The 26990-nt window shown below is 38.0% G+C and overlaps 3 protein-coding genes and 1 non-coding gene across 4 annotated transcripts in view; 3 read left to right on the plus strand and 1 right to left on the minus strand.

Moving 5' to 3' along the window:
* Positions 1–55: 55 nt before the first annotated feature.
* trpt1 (tRNA phosphotransferase 1) lies at positions 56–2912 on the plus strand. Its single transcript, XM_041990000.1, has 7 exons — positions 56–311; positions 493–574; positions 1505–1674; positions 2138–2315; positions 2417–2473; positions 2568–2678; positions 2774–2912. Exons 1-7 carry the CDS (start codon positions 240–242, stop codon positions 2794–2796), a joined length of 693 nt encoding a protein of 230 aa, XP_041845934.1. The 5' UTR covers positions 56–239; the 3' UTR covers positions 2797–2912.
* Positions 2913–3147: 235 nt separating this feature from the next.
* fermt3b (FERM domain containing kindlin 3b) lies at positions 3148–15143 on the minus strand. Its single transcript, XM_041989997.1, has 15 exons — positions 14979–15143; positions 13414–13538; positions 11177–11410; positions 9248–9364; positions 8916–9084; positions 8341–8443; positions 8112–8219; positions 6778–6912; positions 6554–6600; positions 6305–6429; positions 5732–5838; positions 5370–5591; positions 5010–5134; positions 4486–4627; positions 3148–4137 (listed from the first exon to the last, which is right to left on the minus strand). The coding sequence occupies exons 2-15, from the start codon at positions 13535–13537 to the stop codon at positions 3958–3960; spliced, it is 1938 nt and encodes a 645-aa protein (XP_041845931.1). The 5' UTR covers position 13538; positions 14979–15143; the 3' UTR covers positions 3148–3957.
* On the plus strand, positions 12951–13022 carry trnaw-cca. Its single transcript has one exon. It is a non-coding gene; the product is annotated as a tRNA-Trp (tRNA).
* A 612-nt stretch (positions 15144–15755) lies between the features above and the next one.
* macrod1 (mono-ADP ribosylhydrolase 1) overlaps positions 15756–26990 on the plus strand; it is a 134094-nt gene continuing 122859 nt past the window's right edge. The window contains exons 1-3 of the mRNA XM_041989981.1: positions 15756–16490; positions 17046–17144; positions 17440–17547. Coding sequence (XP_041845915.1) covers positions 16064–16490; positions 17046–17144; positions 17440–17547 — 634 coding nt within the window. The 5' untranslated portion in view covers positions 15756–16063. The remainder of the gene's footprint in view (positions 16491–17045; positions 17145–17439; positions 17548–26990) is intronic.

Genomic DNA, 26990 nt, shown 5'->3' on the forward strand with positions numbered 1-26990 from the left:
ACACTGCCACCTACAAGCTGATAGGTGGAAGAGACAGGAAGTGGGAGCAAGCTGCAAGTTTGTTTACCAGAGTCGGCTTACCACGAGATCAGTATGTTACCCTTCCTAAAATTAAAAATTTTGGACTGTTTTGCCAGCTGCAAATGAAGTCAAAGAGGGCGAAGAATTACAATTATATCAATCGATTACATAATTCATAATCTGTTGATAAAGGTTTAAATCGAACTGCCTGTACTTTAATGGACAGTGCAAGAGGAGGAAGAAGAGGAGGAAAAAGAGGAGGATCAAGAAAAGGAAATCGTGATGAAAATGTAAGATCCCTTTTCATGGAAAATTAAGACCAATTTTGTCAGTTTGATTATTTTTGACTCGTGAAACCTTATGTTGGCAGTTATACAACATGGGTGATTTGTCATAGTGTAATTTAAAAGAACTATAATTAAAGCTAAATGTGAGTGCGTGAATTTCAAGTGATGCCTTCTCCATCCGCAGGACAGAGATGTCCGTCTGTCTAAATCCTTGTCTTATGTACTGCGTCACGGAGCCAGTCGGATGGGTCTTAAAATGGGCACAGGTGAGCGGGCAAACTCTGGTTGGGTTATTACTGTGGAAGCGTCTATGGATTTAAAATACTTGAGTTTTAACATTTTATTGAGCAGCATTTCAGCAGATTCTTTCATGTGATCAAACATATTGTCCTATCTAATTGATTCCAAAAGGCATTACAGAATTAAATACTGTATGTAGGACACATTAACTATAATATCTATAATAATCTTATTTTCTTTATCAGTACATGCCTAAAATAGTTATTAAAAAAATTGGTTTTTGGCTCACACATACAACTTAAAAGTTAATTATGGGAGGAAAAAAAATCTCTTTCAATCCTAAGATTTTACATACACAACAAATAAACGGGAGCCCACAATTCAGCAGCTTCAGTCTGTCTCATATTTATGAAAGAATTATGGCCCATTTAATAGCTTTTTTGTTTTTTTTTTTTAAATAAATGACAGTGTATTACACTTTATCCTATGGAGCATAAAGATTGGACTCTGAAGCAATGGAAGAAGGTCATGTGGTCTGATGAGTCCAGATTTACCATGGTCCAGAGTGATGGGTGCATCAGGGTAAGAAGAGAGGAGGATGAAGTGATGCACCATCATGCCTAGTGCCTACTGTACAAGCCTATTGGAGCAGGGCAACGATCTGGGGTTGCTGCAGGTGATCAGGTCTAGGTTCAGCAACATTATGTGTCCAAAGAATGAGGTCAGCTGACTACCTGAATATAATGAATGAGCAGGTTATTCCTTTAAACTTTTGTTATTGGCCAGACAGTGTAACTGTATTAATCCAATTTTAAAACCTGTTAAGGACCAGATGGTTTATTTTTTATTATGTCCTGATACATAAAACCTTAGAATTTTCCTCAGGTACATGACTGTACATGAGGGAAAAAACTGTGAAAATGTGACCATAACCATAACAGTTCTCATCACCACAGATGGGTTCCTGTTTGTGGAAGATCTCCTGGCTCACGCACAGTTCCGCTCATACACATTAGAGGACATTGAGAGGGTTGTGACCACAAATGAAAAACAGCGCTTTAAGCTCCGTTCCCATCCTGAGGAAGGACTACTGCAGATTCGGGCCAATCAGGGTCATTCAATACAGGTAGGCAGAGTATCAACTATCATAAATATATAATGTATATAAATACAACTAAAATATATCTAAATATAACTAAGTCCATGTTGTAACATGTTGTTACACAGTCCCAACAAATGCAACAAATTAATACAAAATATCTTTAAGATATCAACTTGCTGTTCTTTTGCAGCCAGCCTTAAAGGAAAATCTAAATAGACTAACTTACAAAGTGACTGTGTAGTAGTATTAGGGAAGGTTGGCACGTCAGCTAACATGAGATGCATCAATATCAAGCTGTCACTGACCTGAAATTCTCTCTGTTCCCCTGTTGCCAGTAATATGATCATAACTAATCACAAAAACTAAAGAACAAACAATTTATTTTCTCAGATTAAACAAATTCTTATAAATTCTAATCTCATTAGCAACAGTTTAGCATATCCTGATGTCAATGCTGTGTTATTCTTGGATACCTTTCTATGCTCAGGTTTCAGATCTGGAGCTGAAACAAGTCCTGGTTGGTTCTCCAGACTGCCCTGCTGAGGCTGTGCATGGCTCTTACCTCCGCAATTGGAGCTCCATTCAACAGGGGGGCCTGAGCCGCATGCAGAGGACTCACATCCACCTGGCATCAGGCCTGCCAGGGGAGGATGGCGTCATCAGTGGTAAGCTCAGTGTTTAAGTCTACAAAAAATAAACATACAAGTTGCACATTTTATAGCTCTCTAGCAAACTGTGTTCTTCATTTTATTTTTTTTTCTACCAGGCATGAGGAAAAACTGTGATCTAGCTGTGTTTGTTGATGTTGCTAAAGCCCTTGCTGGTAAGACTCCCCAGTAATGGCTGCTGTCCAATACTTCACATCCATCTTGGATCTGTAGGAATCAATGTTTTAATGTGTGTATCCAACTTTGCAGATGGTATTGAGTTCTTCTGGTCAGAGAATGGCGTGTTGCTAACTGCTGGTGATGCTGAGGGTAAACTTCTGCCTAAATACTTTATCCGAGCCCTCAGACTTAAACCTACACGTAAGAAGAAATAAAAAAAACTGGCACAGTTTTCTTCCTTTAAAACATTTATTGATGTCAAATTGTGACTTGTTAACTTGTGTGCTGTGTTTCAGGAAGCATTCTGCCATTGCAGTAACAGCCGCAGAAGATGCTGTTCTGTCATTTGGTCACCGACTGACTCATGCTTGCATCTCGAGGGTTATCTTAGTTACCTTGGTAACAGCTGTTTTGTAGCAACATCCTGGTCAGAAGATTTGATCATCACTAGAGGACTCAGTTCAGAAATTATCCTAAGTGGGACAAATTCTTCTGTTATCATTGAACCTTTATTTATTTTCATTTGAAAATTCAAGCAGATAACTGATTACATATTTTGTTTAAATGTAAAAAGGTTTTACTTTCCTTACAGCATAGCTAGTGCTAAATAAACTATTGTGTGCACTAAGATATTTTCAGATATCTTACAGGACGGAAGTTTAAATAAAAGATTAAGAAATGCTCTATGTGTGGCTTGTCACATAACTAAGTGTGGGAAAGCAGAGGATACAGACACTGTGGTTTAACGGACAGTTGTAACAGTTTCTTCTAAGATATGGATACACACGCAAACACACACAGCATCTGTGAGGGGAGATAACTGATTGGAAGCTTCCTGAAACAACAGAAAATTCCAACGTGTGACAATCATGAAGGTTACAGAAAAGATGAAAATGAGGTGATTTATTTTTCTTTTAAGTGAATTTTTCTTTATTCGTAGATTTTTGTGTCATAATTTATGTTGCCATTTATTTTTATTCCTGTGATGTCCCTTCCATCCTGAGCAATGCTGGTTACAATTCATGTCACACTGAGCTGGTAAAAAAGACAAGTCATTGTTGGCTGATTCAGCTGTTGATTTTACATTTCAGTGGATTGATTATCAAGCCTGTTGATGTTGGACCAATTGGCTTGCAGCCTGGACCAACAGCAGTCCATCATGAAGGCGTGAAGAAGTCAGCATGTGGGCCATTAGAGTCTTCATCTGTCTGGACATGTTATGTTTAACACTGATGTAGCTTGCAGACAACAATGTAAGCGTGTGGAAAACAAATACAAGCTAAATACTTGATAGGACTTCTAAACTGAGTTGTAACACTTCTAAAATAATTAGGATATCTTACTGAGACCTTTGTTCTAATGTATTGGCAACTGAATGTAAACTAAGGTCTACTGTCACATATGTTATCCACTTGTGAGACACACGGGGGATGCGGTGAGTTGTGGTAGACCCAATATTTTGTTTGCTTGTGTTATAGTCTTAGAGAGCTTCATGGCCTCCGGTCAGCTTATGGAAGAGCTCCTCATTGAGTACGTCACTTTTCTCCCGGCTGCGTGTTGACATGAAAATGTAGCCTCCAATTAACTCATGGACGACTTTGCAGTCAGCAGTCACACAGCTGAAGGCAATGTTCACGTTTCCTTCAAACTCAATGGCAACCTGTATGAGCCAGACACACACACACACACACACACACATTAGTTAAACAGCTTCATCTGGGGAAGAATATTTCAGTTGCAAATAACAGGCAAAATATATTTTATTGTGCTTATAATGACTCACTATGGTGTTATTTAAAGATAGCTCACTGGAGTGTCAGTTATTTTACTCCTAGTGACATAGTCAGCCTGGTTTGAATATTTAGCGTGTAGCTAAACTTATTGTTGATTTGCAGGTCAATATTCAGTCATATTCACTTTTTTAGGTGTAAGACAGTATATGCACAACTAGAAACATGACACCTAACTGTCCTCACTGATGAAAATCTGAGCACAGAAGTAATCTGACCTGTCGTATGTCCCAGTTGACGTTCCACTGCTTCATGTTATTATAGCGCCAGGTCTTCACTACATCGCCCACACCCAGGTCTATGCGGATCAGACGAGTGGGGGCTATGCCCAGCACTTCGTCCTTTCGACTACCCTTGAACCTATTGGGCAAAAGAATTATAACAATAATTTCTCATTTAAAATCTTTCTTTCCATAACTAGCAAATAAATAAAATTAACAGTCTCTAATTCTCCTAGACAGAAATATTTCAGATAATGCACTATCAGAAGCTTAGCTGCAAAATTCTCTATAGATCAAAACCCTTTACTGATGTACACATTTTAAGCACTACTACTACTGAGCTAGTTTTTGTCATGTTGCTGAAATATACACATCTTTTTTTTAGACATTTATGTCAGCTCAGTATAATGTAAACTGAATGTCAGAGCTTTTATAACAACCATGCTACACTGAATTTTATCTGTGATATCCCTGGCACAGAATCAATTCTTGAAAGCTTTGAATTAAACTTTAAACTCAACCTGACAACAACGTATGAGAGCCCAAAGTCAGGCAAAGCCTGCCAGATCTGCAGGAAACGCATCACTGCTTCTGTCAGTGGGAGCTGAGCGACATTCTGGTACGCGTCCAGAATACGAGGGGTCAGCTGAAAGAGAGGGCACAGGGAAAAATGTCAGTTCTAATTACATTTTTGCTGCCTTCGGCAGAAACTATAGAGATGTTGCATAAGTGTTTAATTAATACAGCTGCACAAAATCACTGTACTGCTTAATTTTTTATTACTAATTTAAGTTGGTAATGTGTGCCACTGCTGAGAATCATATACAGGACCAATATGTAGCTGTCTCCTAAAAACACTTACTTTAAATATTTGAGAATACCTGTTTAGGCTTGTACTTCTTATGGTAGCGTGGTGACACCAGACTATGAGGATTGATGCTCTCATCGCTGGCAGCTGCGTTGCTATGGGAACTGGAGTTGGTCTTTTGCATAGCCAGGAATGAACTTATGCTCTCGATCTCGCTCTGGTAACTGCTGTCTGCAAGACTCTTGCCTTTGGAGGCCAATCGACATCCAGCCATCCACTGAGCATACTGCTGCTCCTGTAGACGTAGACCACAGAAGAAAGAGGTGAGAAGACAGGTGTGACTACGGAAAGACCTGAAATATGAGACAAAGATAAAGATTGTAGGAGAGACAGGATGCTGCACACAGAGATGAGAAGATTTATTTGTGGCCTCACATTCTCACAGCGCAGATAGACTTCATTCATGCCCTCAGGTGCTGGTATCAGGAGTTTGATAAGGAACTTCTGTGCTGCCACGTTAACGTCTGGAACCACCTCACATCCTGTGGAGCAATATCAAAGTGATATACTACTGAAATTTGACATTTATCCGTTAGCTGTTGAGAGGAGGTATGGAAAGGCAGAAATGATGCACATGGAATTCCCCTTTTCAACTTTTTCTTTCCTAGAAAAAGAGGCTTGAAATCGACCATAGTACTCTAATAAGATCACACTGACTCCACTGACGTGCCGCGTTCTAAAATATATAAGCTCTGTGTTAATGCATGATATGGTTTTTTTTATTATAAGCAGTATATTAAACTTAAGAATCAGAATCAGAAAGGGACTTTATTGCCAAGTGAGTTTGCACAAACAAGGATAGTATGCAGTTATTTTTAAGCTGTAAAACTAGACATGAAAATGTAACTAAACCACGCAAACTAAATGTCTTATTTTTGACAGAGTGCATTATTGACTACATAGGAGGAAAATGTAATAACAAAATTAATGCAATAACACCTTTAGTACCTTTGAGGTTAATCTGTTGAATGGGCTCTCCAATGCTCTCTTCTTTGCTCTTGAAATAAGAAATGGAGGTATCCTGGAACTTGAACCAGTACTGCTTGTATCCCTTCAGAGTCAGCCTCTTGGGCCTGAAGACCAATTACATGGTTCAACAAAACCCCTTTTCACTGATCTATCAATTCACATTAACTGAACATTTTAAAATTATTTACCTGTTTTGATGAGAATTTTTGTCTGGAAAATAAATCTTACCTAAATATCTTCAAATAGTCATTGAGTTCGGGTGCAGTCATATTTTCCTGGATAAAAGAAGTAAAAACAGGACGTTTTTAGTAAACAAAAGATGCTTTCTTTCCTTTCTCATGTTTTTGTTTTCTCTGAATCACAAATCCTTTTAAATTACAGTATGTTTCACATTATAGAGTCAATAACACAGTACTTCCAGCTTACAGATAAGTCAGTAATATTTGCCTGACCAGTAGTTCAGATGCGGAGCTGCTCTGTCCCTCCATTTTGACCTCCAGTGACTGCAAGGCGGATTCCAGGTCATCCATAGCTGCGTTGGAGGTCAGCATCTGGGGCTCTGACTCAGACACCTTACTGATGTGGTACTGCATAAGTTTGAATATAAAACATCAGAGACACTGACCTTTAAACATGCAGTGGTTGTTAAAGAAAAAAAAATCAGACTGTGTGCTTTTGCTACCTTAAAACCCTCTGAAATACATATATACACTACTGCTCCCACCAAATGGGAAAGTGATCCCAAACTTCAAAATCCTCAAAAGCAAGTATTTATATCAATGAAACTGTCAGAGCCAAGTTCTGTCACTACTGAGTAGGAACAAGGTACTAAAATGGCCTAGTCATCTTTTCATTATGACAGCCTAATCGCTAAGTGTTTTTGAATACAAAAAAAGTCAGACACATACAAAAAAACATACACTTCAGTCACTTATATACAACAAACTTAAAGTAAGTATCAAGTTGGGGCAGAGTTGTGCACAACTGTAAACAATATACTACTGTAACAGTACATACATGTTACTGTACTGTATGTAACTGAACATACTAAATCACTCCTGTGCATCAAGACCTTCCTGTCTGTCTGGCCACATGTTTTCATCCATTCAGTTGCATATTTTCATTCTGCATCCATGGCTGCTAGCAGAACCATTTGAGTATGTAGATGCTGGCAGTACACCTTCCACCTCCAGGTTGAGTAAAACTCATTTTCACTGGATTTAGTTCAAGCTAAGGGTCAGCTGACAGCAGTTGTTCAATTTAGGGGAAATAACAGGAAAATATGATAAAAAAATGTTTAAAATCTGCTTGACAGAGTTTGATAACTAGTTTAACTCTTTTGTATGTAATGATTCAAGCAATGAAATGGGAACTATTAGTTTTATGAGGATTGACTATTCTGTAGTTGTAAGTATTTTTTGACTGATGTGACTAGAGAAAATGATAATGTGATGAAATAGCAAAGAATTGTATGAAAGTAAATGCTACATGCCCAAAAGCATTTGCAATTTGATCAGTGCAATGAGAAATGCTACTCTGATGTGCACAAATGACTAGCTGTTGTGAAGTTTGAACCAATAGTTATGAAAATGTTAATTCTGATGTGAGAAATGCACCAAAGATACCGAAAAAACTGTAAATATTTACTGCTGTTCACATTCAAGATATTTGACCACATTTAGATGCAGTAAAACATGAACATAAAGGTGCCTGTATTCTTGACATTTTAGAAGCTTCAAGAGAAATATCCACTTCCCATACACTGATTGATAGCCGTAATTTCTACCTGCAGAGCTCCAAACAGCATCATCTCCTCCTCTGTGCAGTCAATGTCTTCCAGAAGGATGGCCCAGCGGGCCTGCTCATACACCTGGGTCAGACGTACAACATCATACTGCAGGGGCAGAGACGAAAAGGAAGGAAGAGTTTGGAGAAGGGATAAAATTATAAATGCACTCAAAAACCTGCACACAATGTACATACACCAGCATGGACACAGACACACACACACGCACCTTGGGGTCCATATCATAGAAGGCAAAGTACTTAAAGCGCAGCCAGAGTCGGTCATTTTCTTGGATACCCTGCTGCATCAGACAACGTGATGAGTCCAACCACCTGAGAGACAAAGACACTGTGTATTTTTATGATTTTACATGTGACACATAATTCTATGTAAGCAACAGACTATATTAACTAAATAAGAGATCACATTACACACATTGAATACATACTGTATTCAGTAAAACATACTTTTACTAATTGTAACTTCGGTTTGCGTTTGCAGTGATTCCGGTTTAAGGCAGCTCTGATCTTGAGAAAAAGAAAGGTAAAGCTGTGGAAAGTAAAAGCTAAGTTTTCTTTAAAATTTTTGAGTTAGCTTCCTCAGTCTGAAGTGACGTTTCAGAGCTTCATCATTTTGCCTAATATCTCTCCCAACAGTTCCAATTGTTGTCCACTTGTAAGGAACAGTTCTTTAGTGGTACCACACCCTCATGAGATAATATACATTCAAACTCCAGGCCTCTCACTTAAACCTACCTTTAATAATTTAGCTGCAGCTAAGTTCAGGAAGATTGGTTCAGCATACCTGCCATTGATGTGAGCCTTGTCCACCACGCTAGCTGGGCGGTACTGTTTAGCTATGACCTCGGGGGCGGGAGGAGGCTGAGTGACTGACAACATTTTGTAGATGGCCTCCATCTGCACTGAGTCGGCAAAGTGAGCTGGCATGCCGTTATACAGACAGGGGCGTGATACTGCAAACAAAGTGTGAGTAATTTCTTTGTAAGACAAAGTTGCAGAATTGTGTCAGACTAAGCCATGATTGTTACTATGGTTGCAACATAGCATTTTTAAGAACCGAACAGACGAAACTGTGACAGTAATACTATCACTGCAAATAAAATGTGATGAGTGTACCCGAGGAAAGGGGCACCTCGGTCAGGTCGTAGATCTCCTGTGCCAAATCTTTATCTTTTTTTTTCTTCTTCTCCTCCACAGGACGTAGGAGGGAGAGCTCCTCAGGATGACGAATGTCTGTACAAGTAGCAGAAAAAAAAATTAATTTAAAGCTGAGTAAATTGATTTGGTGGAGGATGTATCAGCTAAATACTGATGAACACAAATATGTAGTGACACTGAACAACAGTATATACAGGGATGACTAAAGGACTGTGTGTTCTGACTCTGTTCTAGATCAGAAGGTTGCATGTCCAAATCACGCCAGGGTCATTTAAGAAACAAGGAACTGGGTCCTTTATGCTGAGTGTATAGCCTGTCTGTGGTTGTCGTACACCATGCTGGTGATTTTAGCAACTGTTGCATAAACACCCAAGTTGCAATGATTGCACTATGTGTTCAGATGTTCAATTTTTCTTTATTAAAAGTGTTCATGTAAAATCTTGTATCTTGATGTACTGGTATTCACTCCAAACAATGACAACTGAACTCCCAGTAAGTTTCAGATGGCAGCAGCTTTTCTAAAGAATTCATTGTCTATGTGGTGTTGCAATTAACTACAAAAGGCAATAACTAGAGATGTTGCAAAATGGTAAAGGAAGAAAGGATTACTGGACAAACAAAGTAGAAAACACAAAATGGTTTGTAAGCTGCATTGAAAGTTGGTGTCCCTTTTTGAGTTTGTACTTAAATAAATAATAAAAATAGAATATTATGCAAGAATAGCTGCAAAACTATTTTCACATTGTGTCAATAATCAACTATTTATAAAACCTGAAGTTAAAACTGCTTAGTTGATGAGACCAAAGCATTTTTTGGATTTTTACTGTAAATCAGAGCTTTTTTACTCTCTATTTAGTAAACAAGATACTTTTATGCTGACAGATTTAATTATTTCCCTTCCTGTCTGCTTGGGGACTTCTGGTGAGGAATTGAGACCAAGAAGTTCCAAAATTAGACTAAATGAAAGCTTGCTCCAGATGGTAAAGGCCTTGCAGCCACTTACAGTCAGAGTGCAACCAATCAATAACACTAATGACTCCTAAGGTTGTGATCGGCTATATTCAGTGTGAGTGCTTAGCACTAGTAAAACAATGGAGAGTGATGGCCAGCCACATATAGTAATATCTACAGCTCACCACCAGTATTTTTCCACCTTAATTTTATTTGCAGCTATAGGTCCAAACATTATACCTACCATTTCACAAATTATTCCTTTAATTTTCCCATTCCTTACCTTTGCATTGTGGGTGAAATTATGTTTGGTTTTATATTTGTTTCTTTTCTTATAGTGACCTGGGCTTCAGTCTCTTCTTCCTGATTCACCACGTACTGCAGTGTCATAGCAGGTTTGGAGATTCTTTTTGAGGTTTTGGTTGGTTCAAAATGTTGTAGCCATTTTATTTTTCCCCTTTTGTGTTTATATTTAGTTTTGCTAAACTGGTAATTAAGTTCTCCTGTTTGATTGTCCAAGAGGTCAGTTTGTTTGTAATGTTAGTTCATTCATTCATTCATTCATTCATTCATTCATTCATTCATTCATTTTTTTGAGTTCTCTTTAGTTGGGCTCTTTTATGTTTAGTTGGGCTCTTTTATAAAACCTGCCGGACACTGGCCCTCAAGGACCAGGACTGAGGATCCTTCTAAAACTTCTAATATATCATCCCAAGCCTTAGGATGATGTTGAAGGAAGCTTCTAAAACCTGCAGGACACTGGCCTTCAAGGACCAGAATTGAGGATCCTTGATTTAGATGTTGACTACTTTTCACACTTTGATGTAAAAACCAGAATTGGTGCATAGTTTGGGATAGAAATCTAGCAATTTGTTATAAAAAAAAAGAAAGAAAGAAGAAAGGCAGAAACTTCTAGAAAATGAAAGAAAAACTTACTAAGCATTCTGCAGATGCCCATTACAGTCTGAAAAACAGGGTTTGAGAAGCAGGCTCGTAGATTTAGGGTAATGCCATTGGGCAGACCCAGTTTAAGGGGTTTGTGCTGAGGCATGAAGAGCAATCGGGCGTCAGCATGAATCTCGTATTTCTCCAGAGTCCAGGTTGTCCGCAGCAGCCATCGCTGTTTCTGCTCCCACCACAGTGAGTGATCTGACCAATCACGCTTGATCTCTGTGGAGGACATGCACCAAACAATGGACAGCTGTGACTAAACACAGAGATGGTTAACAGATGTTAGTTTCAAGCAGTGATGCTCAACGAGGATGCTTGATTTCTGTCTATACATATCCATTCATTTAATTATTGATGATGACAAAAAAGAAAGCTGCTTTTAAGGGGCAAAATAATGGTTCAATGATTGGATTTTAAATATTTTCGAAGTATGTTTTTTTTTTAGTTCAAACAAAAGTTAAAAGCTATTTTGGGACTTTACATTACAAAACAGAAAGAAAATGTTGGCACATGAATGAGAAACCTGGTTATATGTGATAAAAATCAAAGAACAAAATAAAGCAAAAAACCAACCAAACAAACAAATAAAACAAACAAAACAAATAAACAAACAAACAAACAAAAAAGCAAACAAAAAAAAACAAAACAAAACAAAACAAAACAAAAAAAAACAACAGAAAGTGATCTTCATTAATAATTTGTTAAGCTTCCGTTTGTCCTTTATGTTAATCCAGATTGCAGATCCACAGATAATAATACTGATTTTTTTTTACAAATTTCTTACAAATACGTAAAATCATGTGTCAGCCACTCTTTACAGTAAAGAGACAGTTAATAGTGGAACACAGCTTATAATGATGAGTATTAAAATAGCCAACAATTTTAAATTGATGTGTTTAGCAGTTTTATTGCAAAAGTAAGGCTATACTGTTAATTTAGTTTTAGCTTTATTGTAGGGCAGGACTCAGCCAGAATACATTATTTATGGTGAGAATCTCACCATTGAAAGCGTAAAACCAAGCATGGTTTCAGCACAGGGTGGGGCAGGGGGTCCATGGGTTTTTACTATTTACATGAAGGGAGTCCTCAAGGAAAATAGGTTGGGAATCACTGCTTTCATGAATGGTTCAAAGCCTGTTTTCTTGCAGAGAAAATGTGAAAACTAATGTATACATAATAGCTTTAATTTTGTTAAAAACATTTGTGAAAAAAATCTTTTGTGTTAAATTTAATAAGCTACAATATTTATTATATTTCTACAGGATAATGACTAATATGCCAAATCTTTCATTTCACAAGCAATATTCCAACAATGCAAATAAACGCTGCAGGTTAGCGACCTATTTAAATTGCTGAGTAGTGTGTCTTCAGACAGATACGCTGTTTGTTTTTAACATCTTTCAAGATCATTGTTTGTCTATAATAGAGTGGCTCTGTTGTTAAGCTTTTATAAATAGTCTTTGACTGAGCTCGTTTGCTTTATTTTAATTATGTCACATAATAATATGTTTGTAAGTTGGTAATTAAACAAAAGTACATTCCTAAGCTGTAAAAAAACAAAACAAAAAAAAACAAAAAAAAAAAAAACATTTCTAGTGTTTTTGTGAAGGTAATATAAATTTACTGCTAAATTTTCAATTAATAGGTGTTATTACGTTAATTATAAGTAAAAGTAGGATTTCATATAGAACCAACACAGAAACAGGCCGTCACATTGTATAGTCTATTAATACCGGACCCTTTTGGGAGTTGCACATCGGACTCTGTGGCGCAACGGTAGCGCGTCTGACTCCAGATCAGAAGGTTGCGTGTTCAAATCACGTCAGGGTCATTATTTATTGAAGCCTGGCAGATATTTATTTAGTTCACGCTCATGTGTTGCACAAGCCAAATAAAACAGTCTGGAGACTATTATTAAATAAACTGCAAAAACTAAAGTAAAAACATATACCAATTAACTGAGCTATTACTTAAAATATCTAATATAATTGGTCATTTTAAAATGGTGTAAAAATATAGTAAACATTATACCATGTACTGATTAAGATACTAAATCATCAGAAGTTTTGGGTTACGTATGAATATGTTTTGGAATATGAATTGTTAACCTCTTACATTACTGTAAATGTGGATTCCTTTCTAAACATGCAAATGAAATGTGTCTATTTTTAGCTTCTGCAGTGTCACCCAAGAGAGACAGATGAAGACAGACAGTAACCCACGTGTCTTTTCCACCAGCTTGAGTATAACCCCTCCAATGTGAATGTCAGAGGTAACACTGAGGGTGACAGGTGGTGCATCGGGCCCCAGGTCCTCCACTATGACTGAAAGGTCCCACGCCGCCATACTGTAAAAAAGACAGGATGAGAGAGTGAGGTAGATACTAGAAAGCGTACAGTTGAAATAAGAGGAAAACAAGCGAAAAGAGCAGAGAGAAAATGCTTTATTGACACTTTCTATCTGATAAAAAGGACATCTGAGGCTGCTCAGATGATTGCTGAGATTGTCTCTTAAGTACAGATTAATGTAGATATGCGACATCTCTGATGAAGAAAAGATGAACAGTTAGAATTAATTATTTAGGTGAGAGTACTTTCATTTTTTCAATAACATTCATCAAATAGCTCCTCAGGCTTGACACAAAAAGTGTTCAAAGGTGTTTTGGTGATTTTAATTTAGAAACTTGTTCTACATGTGAAAAATTATGCACTTTGATACATGAATAAATTGTTAATTCACATAGAAAAATATGTTTAAATGACTCAAAAACAAGAATACGACAGGTAAAACATTATTACAACCTGAAATATTAAACATACTTTTACTCTGGCTAATACTAATGTTCCCCAAACAATAATTTATGTATGAATACATACAAAAAAAGGTCAACACATGTTTTTGCACTAGTTGATTTTCAACAAGTATAGTTATAGATACTAGTGGGGGAAAAGAAATGTAACCAAAAGACAGGGTTACTCAGTTCGATCCAAGTCAGGTGTGTTGAAGCAGGGATACATGAAAAACCTGCTAGATTGCAGACCTCATAGGACTGAATTGAATAACCCTGTCATAAGATATCATTTTACAACATTGATAATAAAAACAAGCTTAAATATTTTAAACATTGAAGGTATTAAAAGACAAATCAAGAGGCTAGCTGACCTATCAGCCATATCTTAGCCAATCAGCTTAGAGAAAAAGGACTTTAATTTGTGGTTCAATATCACATGACGCTGAGAAACACACACATACACAGACACACAAACACACACAAAGTCTGAATAACTTGTCTAAAATGATGAGTACTTCCTGTTTCTGATTTGAACTATCACCATGGACGCACATTTCCGCTTTCTGACCCACCCAAGGCGTGTTGTTCATCTATTGTTAAAGCGGTCCCCTCTGCATGTATGTGAAAATGTGAGCCTATTTAAAAGTTATGAATTTTATTATTTAAATGCTTGTGTTCTTGCCCCATAAGAGTATATCCCCAAAGACTAACATAAACAGTGCCATGACAATGCAAAGCTGACATGCTTGTACCTATGCATTTTGTTGTAGGTGGAAATTTTCCTTATCTGCAATTTTTAACGATAAATTCTTGTCTATGACCTGTTTGCCCTTTTATGCTGCATATTTGAGAGTGATTTGACCTAATAAATGACGAGTGAGTTGCAAATCTATTACAGAGATCTCATACATACATATCTAGCCCTGACTTTCTGTCTGTCAACATGGTTTCCCTCATGCTGTTGTACATCCACAGACACACTTTAAAAGACAATACCGTCAGTCTCCTTTGTCCAAGTTTTGAGGAATGGAAACAATGGGACCCCTGTGACTCTGTCAGACCTCTGAAGAAGCTGCCCAGGTTTTCTGTGAGAATATTGCTGCAGTTTAAACTCTTTCGGGTAGAGCGGGTTGTGGTCTGTGGTGCTGCGTCTCCTTTTGGTGCTTGTGTCACAGAAAAAGAAAAAACTTGTTCCCTTTTTTTGTCAGTTTCCGCCAGGCGGAAATGTCAAAAGGGTTTAAGTTTTTACTAACAGGCTGTGTTAGTGTTACATATTAGGAAACATATATGCACATTTTATACATAACTAATGTTAATTATTTGGTTAATGTAAAACAACACAAATGATGGATATCACCTTTGATTTAGAAAAAAGTACATTAAATGTGCCTTTTCCCTTCTGTTTGCATTTAGTTACTTTATCCTCTAGGGGGCGATCAAATATATATTTTGCTATACCTCAGCGTTTACTTCACGGCCGATCCAATTTTGGGGCACTCGGTGATTCTACTGTTATTTATTAATTTATTTATTTTTACATCAGACGTTTAGTTTCCTGTAAAAGACTCCAGCTAAAAGATACATTGCAACAAGAAGCGTATAGTCCAAGACACGGGTTTAAAACCACGAAAGTTCTCTAAAACCATCTTTTTGCTATTTGTTAGCTTGTTTGAGTGACTACTGTGTCTTTAATTGAAATTTACGATGGTAAAGAAGGAGACGTCAGTTTATGGTAGAACTGCTCTCCCATGTTATCCGAAATGGGGGTTAAGTCTTTGTGAATTAAAAAAAAATGAAAGAACTGGTTACAAACTCTTGTCGTTGAGGGTTGTGTTTATGCTTTAATATTACCACCGGACACCAAATGTAACAGCACTTTTTTTTATTAATTTAGTCACTGTCAGCTGGTACCCCCAGCTAATGGTACATTCCACACGTTAACTTCCAAAACAAATATGGCACATGAGAAGAGTGTGTAAAAGAAGTGTACTCCTTCCTTTCGAAAGCGAAACCTAACGACTCTGTTGCAGGCACCGCTCTAGTTCACTACTTAGCACTTGCCTGTTTGGTGTTACTTAGACATGGCCCATCAAGTATTAGCTCGAGTGTCACATATCAGAGCTCTCCCGCGCACCACCGGCCCTCTGTCTCGTGTCCGTGCTGACTTTCATCGAACCGGTGTCAAGTTCAAGCACATTTTTACTCTGGGAAGCCTCCAGCTTGGAGGAAAGCCAGCAACAAGTCCTGTACGCGGCCATATTAACGCCGCACTCCGAGTTGACAGCTTCTCAACAACTGCAACGGCAAAAGCATTTTGGAGGTCCAGCCAGGCTAAAGGTTCCTCCTCACCCAGGGCAAACAGAGGCTGGCTGGGCAAGCTTGCCCTCGGTGCCGCCCTCGGTGTGAGCACAGTTGCTCTGGTCCAGTCCCTCCACACCGGAGTCATCACCGCCATGGCCCTCAAAATTAACCTGGACTCTGCACAGGGAGACTGGAAGGAGACCAAGGGTGAGAGTGTTCATCCGAGGCCGACATATTTATATTTTAAACAAATGCCCTGCAGGGTCTTTGGTCAGTAAATGAGAAAGAGGAGTGTGAGCAGTCACCTGATCACGGCACATATTCCTGTTCAGCCCTCCACTTATATATGTGACCTATTTATCACAATTATATGTAGAAGCAATACATTTTTTGTAATGTCAACAGAAAGATACTACAATGAATACAGTAACATATACAAAAAATAAAACAAAAATGAAACAAACAAACAACCCCATAAAACACAATAAGCAAGACACAAATTGAGCCTGAGACCAATGATCTAATTATTGTCAACACAACTTCCCTGTGTTTGTATCTTGCCTACCTAAAGTATTTTGATTAGTTTTCTGGTCAATACCCAGAAGTTTTCTGTGAGAATGTGTAGCTCATTGTATCTATTATTCAGACTTTTCTTATGTCTCCTGCTAAAGATGTAATTATCTTTTAATATTTTATGAATATTCAGCAAATATATTTTATGTTGTATTTGGTTCGGCTGTCTTTTTCAAATTTCTATCCCAGAGTTCTTGCTGTCCCTATCTGTGAAGGACAGGCGTCCCTACTACAGGACCTCTAGCTCAGTGCCACTGGATGAAATCCCAGTGTGGGCTCCCACTGCAGGTCAGCATCACCCAACATTAGTCACTGTCAAATTCTCATCATTAGATAAATAAAGCTTGTTAACATCAAATAAGTAAAAATGTTTACCATGGGCGTTTCATAGTGAGGAGATGCAGCGAGTTTTAGAAACAACTCAAATTTGAAAATACACAGCATTTGTGTATTATATCAAAAATTAAATTTAGTAAATTTATCATACTAAACAAAAAGATGAAGAAACTGGAATTAGATGAAGACATGTCTATTAGCAGACATCTTAATGTATTATCTGACTAAGTTTGTGTCTCATTATTAGGTGGTTCTGAGCCAAGTAGCTACCAGAGGAATGAAAAGCTGGATCAAAAGATTTCTGTCTACACTGGTGACATCACTATGTTGGAGATAGACGCTATTGTCAATGCAGGTATGCGTGTCTTTGTGTGTATTCCTTTTATGGTGGTTTCATGTTTAAGCTCAGCCAGAACCCAGTTATCTATTTGCTCTCATGATGAAGTGGAATAAAAAAAAATTCTGCTCTGTTTTGTTTCAACTTTTTGTAAAAAAAATAAAACAAAACAAAAACAGACTAAACTGTTGGGGAAGAAAGAAATATATGCAAAAGAATGACATGAAGGGGAGGCATCACAGGGAAACATGAAAAAGTATTATACATTAAAAAGCTTAGAACAGCCTTATGTAGATTAGTGCATATGCATAAATATAGCAGAAAACACCTGTGAGGGCTGTGTGTGCTGTGATTATGTGTATTGTGCTTTATTTTTGAGTCAGCGAGATAGCCACAGACTTTCATATGATTGCCTAAATGCTGTGAACTTTTCTTTAAAGTAGTGTAATACCAGAACAAAAGATTAACAGCTCTGCAGAAGCTTTAGAAGTAGGCAAAGAAAAATAGAAGCAGCAAGGCGGTGTTAATGTGAATTTTCTACAAAACGTCTGGACAGACTGCTTTAAATGAACCTTTGTAAAGTTAACAGAGCTAAAGCAATGGCACTTTAAAAACCAACCTCAACTCCTTAGACTAAAAATCTGTCAGTAAAAAGGATTCTATTTAGATATACAGAACCACATCAGGTGTCCTTTACCATACCAAAAAGGCTAAATCTAAATGGTTTGGCGATATAGTAACAAATGTATAGATTTGCTGGTCTTCATAACTGTGTTCAGAAAATCTCAGGACATTTTCTTTCATTTAAAGGAAAAGAGAAGGCTCCGTTTTATCTCTTAAAATGAATAGTTTTATTTTGCTCTGTGGATGTTTCATATTTGGGTCAGTTTACACATTTTGGCGTATAAATAAGAAACTTTGCACCTACCTGATTGTGTCTGCCAAACATTTTTAAGGACAAGCAGAAGATAGATTTAACCATGAAACTAACAATGCTGATCACTTATTGAAAAACATCTTAATGCTTGAATAACTGATTTCCTGTCTGTGTGTGTGGGTGTCTGTGTGTGTGTTATAACACACATATATGAGTGTAGAGAAGAGACAGGTGAAGTAGGGATAATATTACTTGAGTTGATGAAAAATTTTTTTCCAGCTCATCTGTTCATCTGAAATTTGGCATAATTAGGGGCGTGGCCTTTTGATTGACATGTATCCAATATCCACGGCAAGAAGGGAGAGTGCAGTACAAACGCGGTTTTTTAGCCGGCTAACAGTGCGCCTTAGCTTTAGCCCACCTACAGTTTTAAGATCAGAAAGTTATGTTATGCATCTTTAACAGGTATCATCGAAAGATTTTCCTGCACTTTTCTGTTCAGAGCAATTAAAACTGTTTTAATTCCATGAAAACAGTGTTTGCTAATATCTTAGCTGTTCCCCAAAACAAGCCAACTGACCATTTTCATACTTTTGCATTGATACATGTTAATACTTATTCATCTAGATTTTTTTTTAATTTTGTGTAATTTATATATTATTTTCGTTTCATTTAAATATGTTTTATGTGTTTATCCATACTTTTTCTTTTCTTGTATTAACACATAAAGAGGTAAAAACATTACAACTAATCTGAGTCGGTGGGAGCCCTGAGCCCCATTTTCCTCCACTGACAGTGGGAGGACACTGACTGACAACTGAGACACTTTCCTTGTTCCATGACTTGGTAGTTTGGTATTCTAGTAGTTTTGGAGCAGATATATATTAGAAATGTATAAAAGGAGTTTTCTGTGGTCCCTGGCAGCTTGATTTTCATTATCGACAAGATGTTTGTTTCAAGCAAACTTTTTAACCCACTGTGCATTGTGGGTAGTTTATTTGTCTTCCTCCTGATTTATTGAGGACATCACATGGGGGTCATGGATTAATTCCTGTGGACTTCGGTCATCTGTGGTTTGGAAGGAAGCATTAGACACTGTGAACAGTGAAACTATGTGAGTGCTCATAAACCCTGAAGGTGTGGCTTCATGGGCAAAGCTGCATTCTGTGTCGCGGTTGAACAAAAATCTACTGTTATATACTTATTATTCAAGGTATTTCATTTTTGTTTTTCCTTGTAATTGCAACATCTTGCAAACTGGTAGCGAAAGCTTTGTGACTTGGTAGTGGTGTGTGGTCGGGTGGTTGGGGACCACTGCTGCAGAGGTTAGCGAGGGTCCTAGAGGTAATCCCAGATGAGGTCCGTCACAAAGCTGACACAGACACATTACTAGCTAATCAAACTGAAATTGGGTTTGGGACCACACATCACCTTAAAAATAATATAATAAGATAAAAATTAATAAATAAAACTTAATAAATTAGTCTTAATAGACACACCACTGTAATTTTGACCAGTTAAATGAGGTCTTAAACAAATTCTCATTTATCTATCAGAACCAAACAAATTAATAATTATAGGAGTGTACGTTTGTATGTTTTGGTTGATGAACATAAATAATTATAATAAAAAAATGATCTTTTAAACCAGTTTTTGGTAGATTAATCTATTTTGATCACATTATTCATATTCTTCCATCAGACAAGGTTTTCAGGCACCAAAAAGTAAGTAAGTCTTTGTAGTGACCATTAGATGGAGCCAGAAACCAGTTTATTTGTACAGGACCATTTTTCCTGTATGTATTGTTGGGCATTTGGGGGAAATGTAATCGGTGTCTTGGCACAGGCGATGCATCAGGGGAGAGTGAGGCAGGCCAGCATGCTTGTTGATGAGCCTTTAGCTGAAAATGATGTATTTTCATTGGCAGTTGACTGTCAGCAGGTGGATGCTGTGCCAGCATCCAATGAATATGTTGATTGTTGACTCTAATTTACAGGGTTATTGCTTGTGTTTGTGTGTGCATTTTCAAGCATTCACACACCCATCTGCCTACAAATATTTAAGTAATTATGTGTTTACACAGAAAGTAACTGTCTCTGTGTGGCTGGGAAGGCGAGTTTGAAATGGGAAATGTGTTTTATGGGTGTTTTTACAGAGCCGCAGGATGCAGAGTGGCACAGAATTAACAAGAGGGAACAGCTAGTAAAGTGTCATTTTGCAGAGAGGACGAGACAAGGTGAGCGGAGGGACTCTGAAAAACTCAACAATGCCAGAGGAAAGCTGACTGAGAGACAGAGCATGAGGGACAGTTAGCGCTCTGAGTGACAAAAAGCAAGAGAGGAGTCTGGAAGAGTGGCAAAAAGAAGATAAAAGGGAAGCGGGGTGAGGACACAGGCTAGTATTTAAATCTCGAGCTGCATTGCCATAGCAACAAGCAGGTACAAGGTACCCTCAAAGGAGCTTTGGGTAACAGTTTGTTCATCCTTTTCTGTCTGACTGATTGGCTGTCCAGCTTACTTTCTCTGTGGTCATTTTGTTGACTAAGCTGCTGACCTTTTCTTTGATGACTAACTGATTGACTAAGAGGTTTTGAGTGGCAGTCATGCTTAAAGTGAGATGACTTTGAAATGAAAGAGAGTGGTGAACAGAAATGAAGTCATTTAGGAGATAAACTTTTCCTGCTGCAGATCTAACAGCAAAGCTCCAGTTCCAAAAAGCCTCCATGACAGCGCCTTTGGTTTTTGACATGTGGAAGGGAGTGTGGTGGATTTTCTCTGGCTGCCCTGAAAGGCCTTGAAGCATCATTTAGCCCCTAAGGCAGCAAACATTCAATTGAAGCCAACTGTGGCCAATTATATGCTGTACTGGCAGACTGGTGGCTATGTTAAGAGGAGGCTTCCAGGCCTAACTGGCAGAGCGCAACTAACACACACATGTACATATACAGAAAAGTGCACAGACTTGTATGTGTAGATGCAAATCCATCCAGGCAAAAGGGTACTGTGACAAAATGGGTAAGTTCTCTCCATTTGCCACTGTGTCACATAATTTCAGCTGTTGTGAATTAACCATTCTTTTATTTAATTTAACAACATTAGCTTCATGTTTGCTCAGTGGTCAGCAGACACCAGCTATCCCAGGTTTGTTTGTGTTTTGCAGTAATAGGACGTACTGAACAAGTCTTCTGAGCGCGTGTACGTAGAGTAATCCAGGAAGTATTCTATGCAGGAGAAGTTGCCTCCCCCCTCACACAAACAAAAAAAACAAGAGAAAAATCCCCTAAATTCAAACACAGTTGAAAAAACTTTTTTATTTCAAATAAATATGCATAAAATATTGTTTGAACTGTAGATCATTTGTGCTGGTTCAAACGAGCACTTTCACCATCATCTGCCTGATTCAACCGATTCCAGTTTCCAGAAGTGACACAGAACAGTTACTCCACATGCGCTTATTATATCGTATGAGACTACATGGAAATACAAAATACAATTTTGGCCAAACAATTGGTTAGCACACATAAATTACTTTAATGAAAATTACTGGAACGTTGGCTTGCAAGACGTGAAGTGGCAGGCTCAATTCTCAAGTTGATACAACATATTAACAGAAGTAAATTCTATGTTTGTTTTTTTTTTTTAAATATAAGACTAAATCACGGATTACGTCAAAGCTGTCTGTTTTATACACTTTGGCCAGCAGGTGGCTTCATGTGCACATAAAGCCTTGAGAAACGATTCATTTCCTGAACCAGTTTGTTGAACAGCTTCAATGCTTTATGAGGCTTCATCTGGCCATCACGAGTGTTTTGCTTTTGTTAACAGGACCCAAGTTTACATAAGGCTGGCCTGTTGTCTGTGTGGAGGAGGAGGTCATATGAATGTAGCAAGATGCATGTGAGATAAATTTTGCTCAGTTTGATTTCAGTTTTGTTTTGTTGACCAAGTTAACTGGTAAGTTATGTTTTCTTTTTTTGGAATTTTTCCATATAATTTTTGTTGCAACATGCACCTTGTAAAATAAATACTCACCATTTTGGAAGACCTCTGCCTACTGCCATCTTTTAGCCTCTCTGGTCACACAACCTATCACAGGCACCAAAGACCAGTGAATTAACAGGTGGAAACCTGGCTTTACCTCCTGTCCTCAGTCAGCACTCATTGATCAAGTAAGCAGAGCGTTGTGAGGAGGTTCGGTGGTTGCCGTTTGTTGTTTGAGTCTTTCTCAATAAAGACTGGATTTACAGTAATTCTAAGCTCCTCCTACCGCTTCTGTTTCCCCTCCACCCTTCCTCCTTCCACACTTTTACAGCCCCTGGCTCCTGCCCACTCCTATAAAACACTACAAACATAAAAACCCACAAGCACTTAAGAGCTGTCCTGGTGAGGAGGATGGGTTGGGGGTAAATATGGGGGGGAGGAGACACTGGGCAGAAACATCCTCCTCTTTACACCCCTCAATCACTCGGCCCAGAGAAGGAGAGGGAGATGGAGGGGAGGATATATTGTCTCTGATGGGCTAGCTGATTAAGATGGATTGCACAATGAAATGTCGTTGGAGTGATGAGTTCTCGGAGTGTGTGTTTCAGTATGAGTGTGTATGTGCGTGGACACGATGTCTCGCCAGCTAACTTTGCATTAAAACCTTTTTCCAAATTGATTAAATGCAAATTTGCTTAGCTCTACTGAGCTGCATTTTCACTCACAAAACTTTTATTCCTCATTTCAATTTCAGCTCTTAATTTTAGTCACTGTCAGGTTTATTGTGTTTGACATTAAATTAACTTTTTTTTTTGCTTCTGTTTTTTTCCCACAGAAATAAAATTTAATGGGAAATGGCTTAAAAAACTGTACCGATGGTTCTCTCAGTTCAGGGTAATGTCTTTTTTTTATTCAGTGGAGTAACTGTGTGTTAGAGTGAATGCAGCAGCAGAGTCGGCTGGTAAATCTTTCTGGCTAGACTGTAAAAAAATTGTCTCTAAAATTAAGCCATGCACCGTCAAGTGATTAAAAATATTCTGGTTCTATCTGGGTCTTTAGTTTACTTGTAATTGCCACACTTTCTAACTGCTGAGAGTCTGTGGTAGTGTAAAATATGTGTTTATACAGCAATGTGTGTTGAGGTGTTTTGAGAGGACTACATACAAGAGTCTGCAGGCTAACACCTGTACTCAGTCGCACCTGCTTCCGGTAGACATAGATGGCACACAAACCTGCCAATATCTACATGTGCTGTATAATGTCCGATGGAATTGTGCATGAGTGGTGTACATTTGCGTACCTTTTGTCCACACCCGTTCAGTCGTCTGTTCATGAGATAGAGTCTCTCTTCTGCTGGTCAGAGATAAAGCAGTTGGTTGGTGCTGGTAACACTCTCACCGTGGCAACAGCTGAGAGATACAAGATTAGAGCCAATAGTTTTCCTGGGCTGCAGGTGACAGACAGGATGAGAGCGTGGGCGTCTACGAACTGTGCTGTAACCCTTTACTGATAAGAAATATTGAAAGAAAGAACAGATGGATGGATGAGGTGATGGACAGTGGAGCCGGTCTTCAGATGGTCAGGAAGTGTAAAAAAAAAAAAGTCAGGAAGCCATGCAGCAGAAGGACAGCAATGCTTCATTTCTCACCTACAAATTATTTTGCAGTTAATGTGACATTGCAGTTAATAGAAAAAAAGTCTGATGGGTCAGAATGACAAATATTTCTTTGAGAGACGTCTGAAACCTAAAAGCACAGACTTATGACCAAAAATAGTTTTTGAAAGTTGTGTGAAATTCACAAAATGAAATTGAGAAGCTGAAAAGCAGTGCTTTAAGACAATAAAAGATAATAGTCTGTAGAAAGATTTAAAGGAGACTAAACTCTATTAAATAATATGAAGTTGTGATATTTCAGAGTTATGTATCAAACCTTTCAGACTGGGAGATTTTACCGATCTTAAGCCAGGATCCAACTGTGACATTTTGGCCTTTATGTACCATTAAGGCCAATTTTGAATCTTTGCACATCAAAAATGTTGGTACTATTCTGCACTGTGTTAAGATTGTCAGAAATAGTCTGGTCTGGTGAATGGGACACTGGTTCTGTTGTTAAAGAAAACAAAACAAGTTGAAGAAATGACTGAAACTCATGAAAAAGTAAATGTTTAGGATTGCCTAAAAAGAAAAATCTGGTTTAATTGTGATAACAGAAACATTGTTTGTTTGATTTGTCAATTCATGGTTGTTGCATCTGCGTGGAGGAACTGATGGAGACTCTGCTGATGCACATGTAGCGTTACGCATGCTACTTTTGCGGTCAGATTCACTGAAGCTTTGGATATGCATGGGCATGTAGTCAGTCTAGTGACCAAATAAAAGTTATTTCTGCATCCATAAGCTTTATTCCCATAGAGAGCCAAATGCATGTTGAATCAAAATGGGAATCATGATAACGTAGCTAGCATCAGGGAGCATGTCCTAATCTCCTGCAAATGAATAAGTCCAGTTGTTGACAGGAATCATTTTGTTGCCTTTAAAAAAACTCAGCATGGAATCACTAGATATTCTCCCAGGCTTTTAGGTCTGGAGATTTTACACCTTCCATGTCAGAATAACCACCGCAGTTGTGGTCAACCTAGCTGCAATTGACATTGCATCTTATATAATTTAAAATCGGCTAATTGACTTGTAAACTGTTGGTATTTCTTAGGGTCGGCCTACAGGTGTGCAGTCCGCCTGATACAACAACACATGCACAATAATCCATACAAACAGTTGCAATAACTTATACGTGCAATAGTGAACTGGGAATCTGTACCACCTCTACTGTGTGCAATGCTTGTTTATATTATTTTATTTACCTTATCTTATTATTATTTATTGCATTCTATTTATACTTTTCTTGCACCTTATTGCCTCTATTTTACTTTATACCTGTATATATTATATCTTGTGCTTATCCTGCTTTACTGTTGGTGTTGTATTGCTGCTGGTACCCAAATTTCCCTGAGGACTCTCCAAAGGGATTATAAAGTATTTCTATTCTATATTCTATTCTATACATTGTCTCTTTACCCCAGAGGGTAAATATTATTTTATACAACTGTTTTTGTTGCAGCATAGTAACTATTGATTAATTAGTCAATCAGCAGAAAATTAATCAATGAGCTAGTTTGACCATCAGTTCATAGTTTCCATTATTTGTCAAGGATAGATGACAAAAGTCTTTTGGTTTTGAACAACTGCAGGTCATTCCATTAACTGTGTTAAATACATCATGTAGATTGACTCTGTTTAAACTAAGGTCTGCACCTATGCAGCCACACTCTGGGGAAATCTGATGCTGATGTTTAGGCACAAACATAAAAAACACAAATTAAGATTTTTAAAAAAAATTTTTTTAATGAAAGTATGTATGGAACTGTACTAAATGCAAATGTAGCCAGTCCAGTATCAATTTTAATTCATGATTATTAAATTGTATATATGTATGTATGTATGTATGTATGTATGTATGTACGTATGTATGTACGTATGTTCATTAATTATTCATTAATAATTGAACATTAGTGTTTTTTGAGCTTGGATGCCTCCATACAGTAAACTATAAATTTAGTGGCAGAGCATCTTTTATTGATTTGACAGAAGTCCATGCTTAAATAATGACCAATAGGTGTAGTGAGACTGCTTGCGAGGAGGGTGGGGGGTGGATAGTTTGGAAGTCATGGATAAATTGACTTGAGCAGCAGGACATTGACCAGAACAGCTGGAGGAGAAAGGTGAGAGGGGTATGCACTGTGATCCTGTTTGGTGATTTTAAGAGGATAAACCAGTCAAACCCTTGGCTCTGCAGGTAGAGCCCTTTACAAGAGTATTACTCTGCAGTGGCTGAGCTTCACACTCCTTCTGGAAGGCTTGACCGATTCTTAGCTGGCTTTGTCAATGGGGCTTAGCACAATGCTTAGCTCCAAAAACCAGCTTGGGAGACATCTTTGCTTTCCCCATACTGCTACAGTGTGTATGGAAAATTTTCAAGCTTGATGTGTTGTTGTAAATGACTTCAGAATGGCTACAATTATTTCTTAGCTTTCACCTTATAATTTGACAGAAGTAGCAGAGGACAAGTGGTGGGAGGCTTTGCATGTGCAACCACTTTGCAAGGAATGTTGCCGCATCAAGCCAATTATTCAGTGTTTTTTTTTTACAGATTTATTTTGAATGCTACCAGTTTAAATTTTTCAGTGTATAGGCTGTTGATGGTCTGTTTATTTAAATATGCTCAGCATCCAACTGTTACCAGGGGTTTAATCAAGCTGTAGCCAGCTGTACTATTTCTTTTTTCTGCCTGAGGAATGAATGTTTTTACGACTGTATTTCATGACTGCTAGTTTGTCACCAAGTCACTTATCTAAGGTTTCACTCAGGGGAGGCAGCTTGTTGTGATCTACCCAGCATCTCAGGTAAAGCAGGGGTCTAAGGGGCTGATGGAAATCCCAGAACAGAGACTGCTCCTACAGCTGAGGTCTCACTGGCCCCACAGTATACGTTCTCCATCTCTCTGTTTGCTGCAGTTACCATACATCTACCCTCGAGCACTTGTCAG

Source organism: Melanotaenia boesemani, chromosome 7 (genome assembly GCF_017639745.1).
Source record: "Melanotaenia boesemani isolate fMelBoe1 chromosome 7, fMelBoe1.pri, whole genome shotgun sequence".
Classification (NCBI taxonomy): domain Eukaryota; kingdom Metazoa; phylum Chordata; class Actinopteri; order Atheriniformes; family Melanotaeniidae; genus Melanotaenia; species Melanotaenia boesemani.

What these genes read in the sequence shown, in the direction of transcription:
- trpt1 (XM_041990000.1), top strand. Translation starts at nt 240, where the DNA reads ATGGACAGTGCAAGAGGAGGAAGAAGAGGAGGAAAAAGAGGAGGATCA. An exon ending in ATCAGGGTCATTCAATACAG is followed by an intron (nt 1,675 to 2,137) that starts GTAGGCAGAGTA and finishes TTCTATGCTCAG; the next exon opens with GTTTCAGATCTGGAGCTGAA. An exon ending in TGTTGCTAAAGCCCTTGCTG is followed by an intron (nt 2,474 to 2,567) that starts GTAAGACTCCCC and finishes CCAACTTTGCAG; the next exon opens with ATGGTATTGAGTTCTTCTGG.
- fermt3b (XM_041989997.1), bottom strand. Translation starts at nt 13,537, where the DNA reads ATGGCGGCGTGGGACCTTTCAGTCATAGTGGAGGACCTGGGGCCCGAT. An exon ending in GGGCATCTGCAGAATGCTTA is followed by an intron (nt 9,365 to 11,176) that starts GTAAGTTTTTCT and finishes CTACTTGTACAG; the next exon opens with ACATTCGTCATCCTGAGGAG. An exon ending in GCTCCGCATCTGAACTACTG is followed by an intron (nt 6,601 to 6,777) that starts GTCAGGCAAATA and finishes TCTTTTATCCAG; the next exon opens with GAAAATATGACTGCACCCGA.